The sequence below is a fragment of the Corvus brachyrhynchos genome, unplaced genomic scaffold, assembly GCF_000691975.1.
Source record: "Corvus brachyrhynchos isolate BGI_N302 unplaced genomic scaffold, ASM69197v1 scaffold5, whole genome shotgun sequence".
Taxonomy (NCBI): domain Eukaryota; kingdom Metazoa; phylum Chordata; class Aves; order Passeriformes; family Corvidae; genus Corvus; species Corvus brachyrhynchos.
In genome coordinates, this window is record NW_008238321.1 from 8,537,757 (window position 1) to 8,552,735 (window position 14,979).

Here is a 14,979-nt window from a genome sequence, read left to right on the forward strand (position 1 = left end):
CTCCAACTGTTGGTATCTACCTGTGACTTCCTGATAGCACAGATTAAAGATTAGCCCACCGGATATGTCCTATCCTATCCCAGCTGTGTGTCACACGTAACGGGAGAGCCAGAGCAGCAGCTGCCCTAATGGGGTATAAGGCTGTTCTGAAAGGAGCCTGACCTGGGGGGCAGTTTTGTGACACTGTTTGGGTGCTGAAGCAGCAAGAGATTCCAACCAGCAGCAGGTCTGGTCAGTCTGAGTACTTGGAAGTGGACTATTGTCTTCCTAGCTGAGAGCTAGTTAACTCTGGTTAAGTCCAGCTGTGCCTAGAACATGATTCTCTCTAGGTTTCCTCAGTTCCAGGGGGCTGTTTGGGCTTGGAATCCTGCTGTGGGCTTGGAATCCCTGTTTCCTGATGACTCAAAACAGGGAGAATGCTGAGCCAGCAGAGGCATAACTGGTTAATAGGAGCTCTCTGACAAAATGTCTCTAATGAGTCTTCCCAGTTGCTCTAGACACAAAGCTGCAGGAATGCTTAGCCTAGATTGTTCCATGAACACTTACTTCAGTTCTAGTCCTTACCAATTTTGATTGGTTTCTGTGTATGAGGAGTTGTCTTATAAAGCACTTCATCCACTGGTTAGGCGACCCTAACGCTCCCAGAAGGGAGCTCAGCTCCGAAGGTGGGGAGAAAGCTTTGTGGAGAGGGTATCAGAAAGAAATGGGTGCAAATAAATGCTGAAAACTTGCTTTATCAAGTGCCAGTAATAGCAGTTTCCCCTGGTGCGAAAGCGCAAGGTGGTAATTAGACAGACAAATTAACATTCCTCCTGAGAACTTGGAAGTCTAAAAAGGGCTCTTCTTATGAAGTTCCTGTAATTAAAGATGACTTGGTATAGTTAGATTATTCGTTTCTAAGTATGTGATGTGAATGGCTAGTGCTCATCTTTTCAGACTGGTTACTGGGTACCCAGAGGGTCACAGTGGTATTACAGTAGGAGGATCTCATCACCAGAAGGCACATATATCCTCTCTATGTCAGATTAATGCTCTGATGTTCATCATGTGTAAATGCAGAAAACATTTTTTTGGTTTTTTGCAGGTCATGCTGCAAGCAAATCCAGAATTACACTTGATTTGTCTTTTCTGGTTCTTTATCCAGGTGTCTAAAGCCCATGTGATTCTTGCATACACACAGTGGGAAAGCTGCTCTCCAGACTTGAATTTCTTGAGTCTTGCTGAAAAGTGATCCTGAAGTATGTGGACAGCCTTCAGGAGTTTAAATCACACTGTTGTATTTGTAGGAAAAGATAGAAATCCTGACGTGCACCTCTTCCATCTCACTTGTGTAACTCTTCAAAGAGCTGGTTGTGTACTGTGTCCTGTGTGTGTGTGTGTGCACTGGTGGTGATAGCTTTAAGCTCAGAAGTGTAGTGTTTTCTTGACTTAAATAAGTGGGTTCCCTAAAACTTGCCAAAACTGAGTAGCCAAGCAGCTTTTTAAGTGCGGTGTTGAATAGCAGGAACATTTTAGATGGCCTGTAAGACCTTGATAGATAGATTTTTAAGATGTTATTCAAAAATATGAGTGAGAGGGAAAGCAGAGGAGAGGTGGTGATGGTAGTAGAGGTGACAGGAGACTGACAAAGGTAGGTTTGGGAGGAGGAATTGAGGATGGGACAGTATGGATTTGGAAGGAGAGAGGGATGTGTGCACTAGGAGGGGAGTGCAACAGAAGCAAGAATGGCAGAAATAGAGATGACTTTCCCATAGGAACCTTGAATATGTGTTGGAGCATCTTCCAGAGGGTGCTAGGATGGAAAAGAGCTGTCATTCAGGAATGCTCTTCTTGTATCCAGGCTGTGTGACAGAAATACAGGCTTCTCCCTTGGGTGATGATTTTGTCATCCTGTACTGGGAGATGGATCTGCTGTATCTTAGGCTACTGTGCCTTCCAGGGTTCGTGCAAGAAGCCCTGTGATTTATCATGACCTCAAGGACTTATGCTGTTGGGTTGAGTTGATCTACTTTTATTTTAAAAGAATGCACTTAAATAGAAGGAGCTCCTCTGTTTCCCTTTAATCACATAAAAGGTAGTTAAAAACTAGTGTAAATCCTTAAATCTGCTTTAAACAATAGCAACTCATATCAGTGTGTGTGGGCAGGGATTTGAAACAACTATTGGATTTAGATGAAGCCAAATGCAAACAAAGCCAAGCAGCAGCAGTTCCCCCCGGCCTGCCCTTCAGCTCTGCCCCTCCTCAGGCACAGCTGCCCCCAGCCCAGGCTTGTGGAATGGTTTCCTTCCCTCTCTACCATGATAGGAAGGGGAAGTGCCACAAAACTGTATGGCTTGCTCCTAGGGGAAGAACTGGCTGTGTCAGAGGCCCTTGCCAGCACAGGATGTGAGTGCAGAGCTGGCTTTTGCTGGGCAGGAATGGAATAATTAACACTTTATGTGTAATTTGCAGTGAATGTGTGATTCGCATGTCTACAGGAGTTTATTACCTGGATTAAATGGCTTTTATCCCAATATTTGTGCTGTGGTGTTTTCTTTCAGGAGCAGTGACTGTGCCTGGAGGGTTGGGGCAGTGGAAGCTGTGGTTTGTGCTGGGCAGGATGGGAAGCCTATGGAAAGATGTTGGAGGTAGTTGTGCCTCCAACAGGGCAACGAGTTTAAAGTCACTTGCTTGTACTGCCAGCACTTCATAGCAGGTACTTTTGAGTAAACTAGCTGAGGTACCTCTCTGTGCAGCATCCCCAAGGACAAGGTGGCTGCTGCTACTTCAGAATGCTGTTTCTGAGTCTTTCCCACCAAAACAGTGCTACTGTGCTGGGAATACTGAGAGCCAAGCAGCAGATTTTGGGCACTTACCAAGTCTTTGCTGAAATAATAGGCTTCTAGTAGCTGTAACAGGCTGAATAGAAATTGCTTGCTAATTAAAGGGGTCAGATCTGCCTATTCAATGTCAAGAATGTTCTGGAATTTATTTGGTGCCTGTGGTAGAAGCAACTGTTAACGTTTTCTGCAGCTCTGGAGGCTGAAAGGGTCTGTGTGAATTTCTTTGCTCTGATAAGACAAGGGGAAATTCAAGCCATGGTTTTGCAATTTCTGTGATGGGATGCTGAGTTGCCTTATCCTGGGCATAGCTTTGCATCTGTAATCTCTCTACTTTAGGGGGAGGGGGGAGTGTTTCTTTTTTATCTCCTCCACCCCCGTGCACCCCAGGCATGTCTTATCAAGCTCGGATAATAGCTGCAACCAGGGAGGAATGCAGAGGGTTTTTCTCTCTTTAGTTATCAGCAAAATTTGCATTAGGAAAATGTTTGAGGAATGGTGTTCCTGAAGAAAGAGGCCCATTTCTTGTATTAATGCTAAATATTTTGTTACATAGCTGCTGCCTTTCTTTCTGTGTGTGAAGGCTGCCTCTTGTCCCTAGAAGACTCCTAAGCTGAGGTTTTTATGGGCCAAGCTCTCTATAATTTATGGAGATTCAATTGGTGGAAAAAGCATGAGGCTGACACAGATTTTCCTAGTGGATCTGCTTTCAGTTCATGATCTTTGCTTCTATTTCTTGTCACGTACAAGGAGAAATATGACCATGTGAACTACATTGTTCTGCTGGCTCTTTTGAAAAAGATGAGCCCAGGAAAGTAGGGATGGATGTGTCTTCCTGCAGGAGAGGAGCGAGAGCAGGAACAGTACACAAAGTTGTTGTGAAGGAGCTAAAGGTTTCATCCAGAATAACTTTAGGTTTACAACAGGGTCATCACCACCACCTTCCTTTGCACTGCCACAAACACAACCTTGGTGTCTTGAGAACCTTTCTAGAAAAGATCCTGAGTGCTCTCAAGCTAAATATAATATGAGAACAGAAAAACTGTGTCTTGGTAATGTTTGTTTGCCCTGAGTTTAGTTGTGTGATCCCTTCACAAGTTCTTTCCTCCTCTATTATTAGGAAATATGGGCTTGGGAAGAGGAACTGTGAGTTCCTGCAGCGATCTCTTAATAGAAGAGGTATTGCTGACTTGCATGAGATAATCCTCTGGTTGCAACTCATTTACAGGATCTTCCTCCTTTAAGTGAGGCTTAAGCTAATATGGTTTACTTCATAATTGGGGCAGACTGATATGTGTGGACAGTTATGGAAAATCAGCTGATAGGTGGTAATTTGCTAAGCAGCTGGAGTTGAATTATGTCTGCAAGCTTGAAATTCACTTACTTTAAAAATAAATAAGCCTTTTGTCCCAGTAAGTTATTAAGCTTCCCTTCCCAGTACTCTAAATCAGTGTGACACAAATGTTTCTAATGGGAAGATAAATCAAGATAATGTTCATAGATATTTCACAGGGTAGAGAAGAGGGCATGGAAAATGTATCTGGAGGAACCACCACCATGGGCAAGCAGTCAAAGCAAGCTCTTTGTGTCCTGCTTTAAAAAAACGTAACAAAATAATCTGTATTTCATGTCCAGAGAAGGCACGTGTCTCCTGGCACAGCAATGGCCTCTTGCAGAAGCCACTGGAGAGCTGCCTGGCTGGATTTCTGGTTGTCCGTGGCTGGACTTGAGCTCCCAAACAGTTCTCTAGCAGATTTTCATTATTTTACTGTGAATGAAATACGCATGTTGTGTTCTGCTCTTCACCATATAGATGCTGTGTGGAGACTTGGTGGCTGTGAATGTTTACAGGTGCATTTTTTCAGTGATTGCTGAGGAGCAGGATGACCCCAGCTCCCTTTGGGAGGGAGCGGCTTCTGTTTCTGTGGAAAGCGCTGGTGTGACTACCCAGGCGCTGTAGCTATAAGCCCTGTGTTGCACACTTGCCTTTCAGCTTTACCTCTGCCCTTTGTTGCTTTTTCTCTCTGCAGTGCTGGAATTGCTGTGGGCTTCTACGGGAATGGGGAGACCAGTGACGGCATCCACCGGCTGACGTACTCGCTGCGCCACGCAAACCGCACCGTGGCCGGCGTCCAGGAGCGGGTGAGCACCGCACCACGGGGCCTGTGGGGAGGAGCAGCCTCACTCAGCACCTCTCCTCTCGAATCCGCCTGTGCCTGTGTCTCTTCCTGTTTTCTCTTCGTATCTGGGCTTAGAGATGTGCTAAAATTTCCATTAGTGGCGGGGTGATTTCTTCCGCTCTTCTAAAAATAACAAAGCGAACGCAGCTTGTTAAATGAAGTCTTCTCTTTGCTAGGTTTAAAAACAGCTTGTGATCAGCTCTCTCTTCCACACCCGGAAGAGGAGGCAGGCCAAAGCAGACAAATCTTAGTAAAATGTAGCATTTTAGTACCATTGGTTGTTCCCGTGCTGTCTCTAATTTCACGGTATCATAGTGCAACCCTGATGGCTGCAAAATGTGTGCATGTGTTAAGGCTCAGCTGAGGTGCCATCGTTGGACTACTTGCAAACAGTCTCCCTTATAGATGCTTTTAAGTTGCTTTTGAAGGGTAAGCAGTCTGAGGCTCTTAAGACAGAGAACTGGTAATCTGCAAGCTGTCCATGACTTGCTAGTAAGAATGAATTCCCTTTTACTTCCTTGGCTTCCTGTACTTTAATTATTTTTTTTTTAAATTTGTTCTTCCCCCTTTTTCTTTCCCATGCTGTAGGTACTGGACACTGCAGTGGCCCTGAACCAAACAGTGGAACCAAACTTGCTCGTCCTGGAGGAGATGTTCAAGAAACAGACGGACTATCTGCATATTGTCCAGAAACTGCAAAGTCTCTTGGATGATCTGGTCAGGCAAGCAACTGAGATCCCCTTTTGGAAGAATGATGAGCTGTCTCTGGAGGAGCTGGCAATTCAGATTGACCTCTATGACTGGTACAGGTGTGTAACATGCTGTAGTGTAGAGCTTGTAGCATCTGCTTTGGCCTGTTTTGCAAATATTATGTGCATGTTCTGGATGGCTGAGCCAAAGGCTCTATATTGCTGCAGGTGCTCTTGGCCCATGCAGCTGATTTGTTTCTTATAGCAAGATTGCATTCGGTTTAAATCAAAATGCACAGCTTTTTTGTCTTAGATGTCTTTATTACCAACTGATGAGAAACTTATTCTCAACACACAAAATCTGTAGTTTGTATTCTAGCACTGGGGGAAAATCCAGATATAGCTACTGCTCTGTCCTGATAAGTGCATAAAGAACACATTAAACAGAGTAGAAAGTGGCACTAGTTCTGTAAGTTAACCACACCCTAGCATTCCTTTTTATTAAACATATTTCGTAAGATATTGCATCAGTGGTATTCCACAAAAGAAAATCTCTATCCAAACATGTGGAATAAATAATGGAAGCATTTCCTAACAAATATCTAGAAAGTTTAAGAAGCCCCAATGGCTTTTCTTCCTCTGATGATGACCAGTGCATATAACTTCACACTAGAAAACACTAGCAGTCTCATTTCTCAACAACTATTTGTGCTGAGCATGTTGTGTAAATGCTTTTACCTGCCTCAACTCCCAGTCCCACAAATACCAGAGATCTCTGAAGATTAATCTTTGGAGGTGGTTTTGGAGAAGAGAAGGGCTGTGTTTTCCCCATAAATCACAATACTTCTTGATCTGTGCTTTTTACACACCAGTTTTCCTTTGCAGACAATGTTTTTGTTTGCTGCAGGTGGCTGGGATACCTGGGCCTGCTCCTGTTTCATGTCCTGATATGTTTGCTGGTGCTCTTTGGGCTCATTAGAAACTCCAGGGCCATTCTTATGGGGTAAGTCCTGACCCAAGGACAGGGCATAAGGAAAGTCAGCTGAATCCAAGTGCCTGCTAGTGGGAACCTCTGCCTGTTGTCAACTGATGTCAAGGACATCTGAAACTGAGCATCTTAAATTTGCCATTGAGTAGAGAGATATTGTAGAGTGTAGCTCTGTGGAAACAGGGCTTCATGCAAGAGGTGTTCACAGGAAGGTTCTTGAGCTATAAAATGCAGTGTTACTGGTGTTCATTGCCTTCTCATCGAAGGTGAGGAACTCATCCAGGCAGTCTGCTTTCCACTGGGTGGCATTGGAAGCCTCCAGTTGTTGAGAGATAGTAATGTGAACATCCTTCCTTAAAATTACAGGCTTTAAAAATCTCCCCTTAATTCTCTACAGCTGGGAAGGCATTTGTTAATTGATGATAAGCATTGCATGTGTCTACACAACCTGGTAGCATTGCCTTCCCTGTCACTATCTGCTCTTGTTACCTGGGGCTGTCACACCTGAGGGAACATTAAACTGAGAACAAGCAATGGTTTGCACAGTTATGAGAAGGAGTCTTGTTGCCATGGTACTGCAATGTTAATGCATGTCTGTTTCTCAAAAGCACCGAAAATGCCCCATTACAGGAAAAAACTCTTCCTCTCCCTGTCTTGTAGCTTGACATATTTGGCAAAGATACTGGTATCATAAGCATAGTGACAGTTTGATAACTGACATGGCCAAGGGTTTATCCTGGTTTGTGGTGATGCCATTAATAATTGGAATGTGTATTCAGATTTATTATTTACCAGATGATTTCATACCTGGCAGGTTATACAGACAAAAGTCCAAGTGTATGCACAGATGGCAAACCCAGGGTTTAAATTAGAATCTCATTCTCTGTTAGCCAGAAGTTCATATTAAGGCATTCCCTAAAGGGAGCACATGGCATAAAGAAACAAGTGTATCACAGCCAGGCAAGATGGTGAAATGCCAGTTTTAGATCTTTTAGCCAAGCAATCAGTTACTGACCCAGTCATCTTCAGTTAAAGTAAAACAACAAATGTGTCTTATTGATTAACATGCTCAGCTGGAGGCACCAAGCTGTGTTGTCCTTATGTCATAAACCCACAGAACCTTGCTGATCCATGGCTGATAATTTTTGCATCCATTTGGAAAAGGCATAATAAAGTCTTAAGAGTCTCATTTCAGAGTGCAGTGCATATGTCAGTCTGGTGAAACTCCCTTACTTCTGCAAGATGAGGCATAGATCCATTCACAGAATAGGGGTTATTTAGAATTAAAATAAGTTGGTAAACTGAGAGATAGGTTTTTGTTTTTTTTTAGTGGAGACCCATAGGTTTATTTTTTTAAAACTCTAGTATTCAGTGAGACAAATGTAGCAGAAAAAAGATCTGTCCCTTCCTCACAGAGATGCTTGTACCAGATTTGAATAAAAAATGTCTTGGTTATGAACAGGTTTTTGTATTGTTCAGGGTGTGGGTGGGAAGGGATCTACTTATGTTTCAAAGCCTGAGGGAAAAAGCATCCCTAAGAGAGCAAGCCAGTGTCTCTTTACTTTGAAGATAGAAACAGATAAAATGAAACTGCTTATTAGTCTGCAGCCCTGTACCTGAGGGAGTTGAGGAGCACTATAGCCTAAATATCTCTACCACTCATACTGACAGCAAGGGCGAAAAGCTAATGTGCTGGTTGGGAAGTGTAAAAGCCTTTTCCATGAGTGTCTGCACCTGAGTGTCACTGAGGCCACTGCTCTGTCATCCCTCTGCCTTGTGTCTGCTTGACAGCAGACACATCCCACTATTTCTGTCAGTAATGAGGTCCAGCTGTCAGAACAGAGTTTTAAATCTCTATGGAGATGGACTCGTGTGGCAGTGGTAGGCACCTGAACTGTGGTTCCAAGCTGTTTGCCTGCAGGTGACTGTCTCTCTCCTGGAGCTATGTGGGATGCTTAGGAGCTCTTTGGGTGCACCAGCTTGGAACCAAGGTGTCCTAACAGGGGCTGTGTTCCCTTCCACCATCTGTAGCTGTGTTGTGCTTACATCCAACAACCTCATATATTGTAGACACAGGAGAGATTTCTCCAATTTTGGATCAGTATGGTTTTGTGGGGTTTTTTTTTTATTTAGCATATTTTTCTTTGGGTATCTTTGGACCTGGAAAATGAAGCCCAGATGGAAACAGTGAAAGTGATGGGACTGCAGTCAACCTCCTGCCAATCTGCCTCCCCTACAGCCACCTCTGTGTCTTTGTGCCTTTGGTTTCTCTGCTAGAAGCAGGATAATACTTTGCTTCCCTACTTCTCCCTTCCCCTGTAGCTCCAGGGCTACCAACAGCTGGACATGAACTTCTCTGGTTGCTGCTGTCCATGACATGTAAAATAGGATAGTTTATCTGAGGATACAGTCAGTGGTTAATAATTTTTTGGGTTTAGTAGTTGCTTTGGACTCCAAATAATACATCTTGTGAAAGGAACTGCTTGAAATCAGAGCTGCTACATCTGCCATCTGTCTGTCTCCCACAGGGTGTGCTTGCTTGGGGTGTTTGCCCTGATTGTCAGCTGGGGATCCCTGGGCCTGGAGCTGGCTGTCGCTGTGGTAAGTGGCTCACATCCAAATCCCATTCACCCTTTGCTGCAGGTTTAGCAGACACCAGATTAATGTTATGCTGCGCCTGTTTTATAGCATATTCTGCTCTAAGTAACTGTCCTAATAATTTCCATCTAGGAAAAGTACATGAGCTGCTCCTTCTCCATGGTGGGGTGCAGTAGCTTGTACTCCAGCACTGCTGTGGTTGTGTAAAACATCGCTGGTGGGGATGGTGATGAGAGACTTCAGCATCTGAAACACCCCTAGAATAGAAGGTTCCCTGAGCTTAACCTGGCTCAACTGCTCTGATGCTGGTGTGCTTTGATACTCCTTTTGTCTTCCATCTATCCAGGGCTCCAGTGACTTCTGTATCAACCCTGATGCTTATGTCTCCAAAGTGGTTGAAGAGAATGCAGTGCTCAGTGCTGGTAAGTGCTGGGACTGGCTTTGGCACAGGGTTCTGCAGCTCCAGCTGTCACACAGGAGCATGGCAGTGACTGAGAATTTCAGGCTGTGTTTGAAACAGAGGAGCTGGCGTACAGTGGGAAACAAAATGTGTGGAGCTCTGGAAAAACAGCATTCTGGTCAAAAGTGTACATGTATGCATCAGAACCACCTTCAGAACCTTTCTCCTGCCTTGACCCTTGGGTGGAAATAACTGATAAGATGGAATAACAGAAGTCCCTGGATTATTTTGCTTTAAATGTAGCACTCTTGGATCATGTTTTCCTCTCTAAGTGACAGAACCATGGCAGTAGCAGTGTGCTGTTTGAGTTGTCATTTTTAAAACTTGCTCTTGGGTCTGTATTCCTCAATCTAGAATACTTATTTTTATATCTGTTATCAATAGTTTATATATAATTTTTTTCTCTTAATGGTGGCTATAAATAGTAGCCTCTTTGAAGGGTAAGTGAATGGAAACTGCTGCAAAGAAGTATGAATTTCCCTTTCCATTATAAATGCAGTATTTTGACTGCTTTGTGTGTCCTGTTCCACTTAAAGCATGTGCCTGTATCACAGTGGCATCCAGCTGAAGCACTGATATATTTGGGGTTTGTTGCTCCTAATTTAGACTGAAGTGGTTGGTGAGGTGAGGGGTGCCTCCAGTTTGAACTTCACTGGGGCAAAGATGGCATTCAGAGCCATGGCTTAACAAAAAGGTGATTGGGTGTCTGCCAGCAGAGATACAATAAGTGCTGAAAAGGAGAAGTATTTTTAGGACTGAGTTTGCTGCTTAGTTACCAAAGTTAACTTTTTTTTCCTGCCTTCTCTCCCCCGATAGTTCCTTTATGTAGTTCTGTGTATGGTAAAACACAAATAGGCAATGACGCTGATTTGTAAAAGGAGTAACTTGTGTTTTTTCTGGTTCTTATTTGGTGGAACCAGAGAACTTTTGCTGTGTGTGCAGAAGGTCTGTGCTTAGCCAAATGCTCTCTCTCAGTGTGCAACTGGCAGGAAATTACGTATGTAGCTATGGCTGAGGATGCAGGGATTGGAAACAGTAAAAAACATTTATGTCTGGAGACAGAATGTAGTATAAAAGAATACGTACAGATTGATATTGCAACCCTACATCTTATTTTTGGAATGCCTTTTTTATTGATTTCCTGGGAAGAAGATGATAGAGCCAGGCAGTGCTCTTTGCAACAAAGAAATGTAGTGAGGGAAGAGAATGAGTGTTTAGCATAAGATGAAAAACCTCTCTTGGCTGTGAAGGTGACAAAGATGTGGCTTCAGGTGCCAAGCTGGTTTCCTGGTTGTTCAAGGAAACAAGTGTGTCAGTGAGGCTGAGGGGAAATACCTGATGCTAATGCTAGCTGTGTGCTGTGATAAATTGTTAACCCAGCTTAGCTCTGGAGCATGTTTGGTAACAATTAGATTGACCCTGGGAAGCTGAAGAAAGGCCCCTTTGTGCTACTTCTCCATTTCAGTTGTCCTTGCCTGCTGGACTCCTGTGGTTTTCCATTGATCAGTATCATTCATTTGGAGGCTAACAGGGAGTGCAGGGCTGACATTCCATCCCTCCTCCCACATTCCCCGGCAGGGACAGGTGGCTCCCCCAGGGGAAAACAGGCTCTGCTCCTGCAGCACCACCATCTAACAGTTGTTAGAGCTCCACAAACAAGTGATTGGGTCTAAGGGAAATGTGAAGAGGAGGAAGAGCAGGTGCTGCCACAGGCCTGGGTCAGGAGAGTGACCCCTCCATGGGCTCTGAGTGTGTCAGCTCCTGCTGCCAGGAGCATTGGTGAGCACCTTTTCCTTTCTCCAGAAGGAAATCTGTCCAGCTTCTGAGCCTGCCATTGCACTAGGCAGCTGCTTGGGAGATGATTGAATCTTCTGTCTTCCCATGTGGGTTTTCACTGCTGTGTCATAGTTTATGATCAGGAAGTTATGGAAATAGCTCTTGGTCCCCAGTCTCGAGATCTTCCTGTGCATCTGAGCAGGAAGAAAAATGATGACATGAGGACTGCAGTGTGGCAATTACACTTTAATCCAAATAAAACCTGTTTAAAAGTCTGGAATAAGTGTTAGTATCCCTTGGCTGCAAATTGTAGCAGCTGCTTTGTGATCGGCTGAGCCATATGTACAAGGAGAGAGCGATGAGCTCCAGGAGACAGGGACAGTCAGCATCGATGCTGTCCTCTCAGAGGAAGAGACCCTGTTTGAAAGCCCCTGGTTCCAGTGCTTTATACTCTCTGCTTTGCTGTCTCTGCTCCTTGGATGGTGTTCTCTAACATTACCAGCAGTGTAGACACACTAAAAGAGTGTGTGAGTGGCTGGAGGGGTTCAGGTAGATCATGGAAGAAGACTGTCACAGGTGTAGGAATCATGTTTGCTGTGGGAATCACGTCAGCTGAAGTTGGGCTGAGTCTTGCTGAGGTATCTGCTTCTGGCCAGTGCTGAGGTCTGGCCTGCTGGGCTGGGTGCTGCCATTTAATTTTAAGTATATGAAAAGCAATGAGTAATCCTAAGAAGTTTGGTAGTGCTGGGTCAATTTTTCTCTTTAATCACTATTTTTAGCTGTTGTTATTACATACAATGTATTGTAAGATTCTCTGTGCTCTGACATTCTGACTGGGACTGAGCCATCGATATTTGCAATATTTTTTTGCTGGTGGCAGTTGTAGTTTTCACAGAAAAATAACCGAGTTGAATACTCGGCAACTAGTATGTTAATATTCCTGTTTATGTATTAATTGCTGTTTTCAAATCTAAGTGGAATTAATGGAGCTGAGAATAATCTGATTAAGTGCATTATTACTGTCATGTTTTTAGCTAGAGAGATGTTCTTGTTTTGCAGCTAAATTTGTGCTGCAGTAAAAAAATGATGGGGGGAGAAAAGGGAGGCAAAGAACTTTAATGCAGGTTTCCTGGAGAAGGAAATACTTAAATAATTTTGCAGAAGAGGCTGATGTATGTGCCTAACTCATCCTGTATTCATTAATTGAGATAAAGCCAATGGAGTTGAACAGTGGCTGTATAATCAGCTCCTGCTGCTAGTAAAAAGACTTGGTGCAGCCAAGATGTTTATTTTCCAAGCAGGAGGCCATCTTCTAGTCCCATTCTTTTTCACTGATATTATGTTATTATCAGATGACTTGTTGCATAAAATTAAATAAAAAGGCACAATCTGTCTAAACAACAGGAAGACCTTCCTCCAGATTCTCTTACCAGAAATCTGCATGGGGAACAGCCACTCTCTTCATCCGAGGGAGCTGTAAACCTCGGGGGATGGATAATGGAGCCTTTTAGCTCCAGTCCAGCCGAGCTGGTCAGGCTGGATGCTGAGGCTTGGCTGCTGAGATATGAGCAGGGAGGGTTCTTGTCATGCCCAGCCTCCTAATTGGCCCCCCATTGATGCAATCTCATCTTGGAAGTCCAGAGCTGAATCAGCCAAAGCACTGACACCATCACTGCCTCTGTTTCCTCTCTAGAAGTAAGGTCAGAACAAAACCTCAGGTGGGGCATTGGTGTCTGCACAGTTATTACCTGAGCTCAGAGTACACTGCAGGAAAGAGTTTGTCCAAAGAAGTTCTGTTGAGAATCCTGCTGAGCTGATGTTGGCACTGAGAAGCTGTTTTCCTGCCTGGTTTTGTTGGACTCCTGATTAGCAGAAAGCTTTGAGTGGAGGGCAGATGGGACAGCTACAAGCTCTTTGCTTTCACCAATACAAGAGTAGGATGTATCAGAGAAATTAAATGTTCTGCAGATACCTCCCTTTGCTGTCAGACTGGTGCCTTAGGGAAACAAAACTTCTGGTGAGGAACACATTACCTGGGCAAGAAACTCCAGCCAAAACAGCTGCCTTCCTTTGACACCACAGGTGCTTTCTCTGATGATTGAACCCACAGAGACAGCCTCATCTGGGTGTGTAGGTAAAATGAGCACTGCTAAGAGAGCACTCAATTAGGGATGAAGAAGAGCTGGGAAAAGCTGTTCTAGGTGTGAGGATTTTCTTTGGAACTAGGATCTTTTCTTCTGATTTCTCTCTACAGACCTTCTCACTGCCTTTTGGCAGGTGAATAATGCCATTTTTGCATTTTGGCTGGGCTTTGAAGTGAGTAGTAAGTCTCCATGGTTGCAGAAGCAGTAAGTAGTTCTAGCAGCTGAAGCTGTCTTTAGTAGGAAGCTCTACTTTCCTTTCTAGGAAAAACAGACTTTGCAAAAATAAAGCATTTCTGGTAGTTCCCTTCCTTGCCTTCTGCTCCCACAATGCCTGTGCACCAGGAGTGAGTCAGGAGGAGTGCTGCTAGCAACAGCAGGCATGGGCAGCTGCAGATGTGACCCCACCTAACCCTTCTGCTATGAACTAGATTGCCTAAAGGCCAGCTTCAAAAATCAGATCAACCTTTAGGAATTTTCCTTGAGAGGAAAATGCATCAGAAAGATAATTATAGAAAGAAATCGCCTGGAGCTGTTAGCAGAGTGCAAGTGATGGATTAGTGTAGCTGTTTTCTGGTCAGAAATATGAGACTTGGTGATGTACAGGATAGCCTCCACCAGGTTTAAAACAGGTGAAGAGTCTTTCCTCTTTTCCTGATGGCATGGAGGCAGGGGGCACGGTCCTCTTAATTTCCAGGCTTTGCAGTACAGCATCACCTTAAGGCAGCTTCATTGCCTGTTGTAGCCACAGATTTAAAGCACCACAGCTCGGGCTCAGTGCAGGGGAGAGCTGCTCCTGATGGCTGTGCCTTTTTGGGAAGCGTGTTTTATGTGGAGTGTCGCACTTGTCAGCAGCAAAGCCAGTGCTACCACAGTGATTCCTTGTTGATCCTGCCTTCCAGGGTGAAGCAAGGCAAGCACTTATTTCACTGTACTGCTTTTTGCTTCACTTGTAACCAGCAATCTTTATCCTGGGCTTACAAGCTGCGAACTATGATATCAGGAACTCTCATCTCCAATCTGCCCGCCAGGGACAATCTAGAAGGCCCTCAAGAAACGTTTCTAGAGCTCTGCATTAGCAGTATGTCATGCTTATTGCACTTACAAAGGCGATGTAAACTTGATACCACTGTGGGAGCTTAAGAGAAACCTTTAGTGGTTTGTTGGTTTAAAATAAATAGGTGACAAGATCAGAGCTCCTCTGGGTCACTGTGTGTGGTGCTGTGCTGTTGTCTCAGTGCAGGTGTGTTTTAATCCTTTTTCACACAGCCATTGTGTGTGATTTATGAGCCAGGGAGGAGCAGCCCTTTCCTTGGCTCAGCAGTTG

At 44.2% G+C, this 14,979-nt stretch overlaps 1 protein-coding gene across 3 annotated transcripts in view; it reads left to right on the forward strand.

Annotated features, from left to right (window-relative positions):
- TTYH3 (tweety family member 3) overlaps window positions 1-14,979 on the forward strand; it is a 37,452-nt gene that overhangs the window by 2,350 nt on the left and 20,123 nt on the right. For all 3 annotated transcript variants that reach the window (XM_017734108.1, XM_017734109.1, XM_017734107.1), the window contains exons 2-6: window positions 4,851-4,962; window positions 5,589-5,809; window positions 6,597-6,692; window positions 9,206-9,278; window positions 9,622-9,697. In XM_017734108.1, the coding sequence (XP_017589597.1) occupies window positions 4,851-4,962; window positions 5,589-5,809; window positions 6,597-6,692; window positions 9,206-9,278; window positions 9,622-9,697 (578 nt within the window). The remainder of the gene's footprint in view (window positions 1-4,850; window positions 4,963-5,588; window positions 5,810-6,596; window positions 6,693-9,205; window positions 9,279-9,621; window positions 9,698-14,979) is intronic.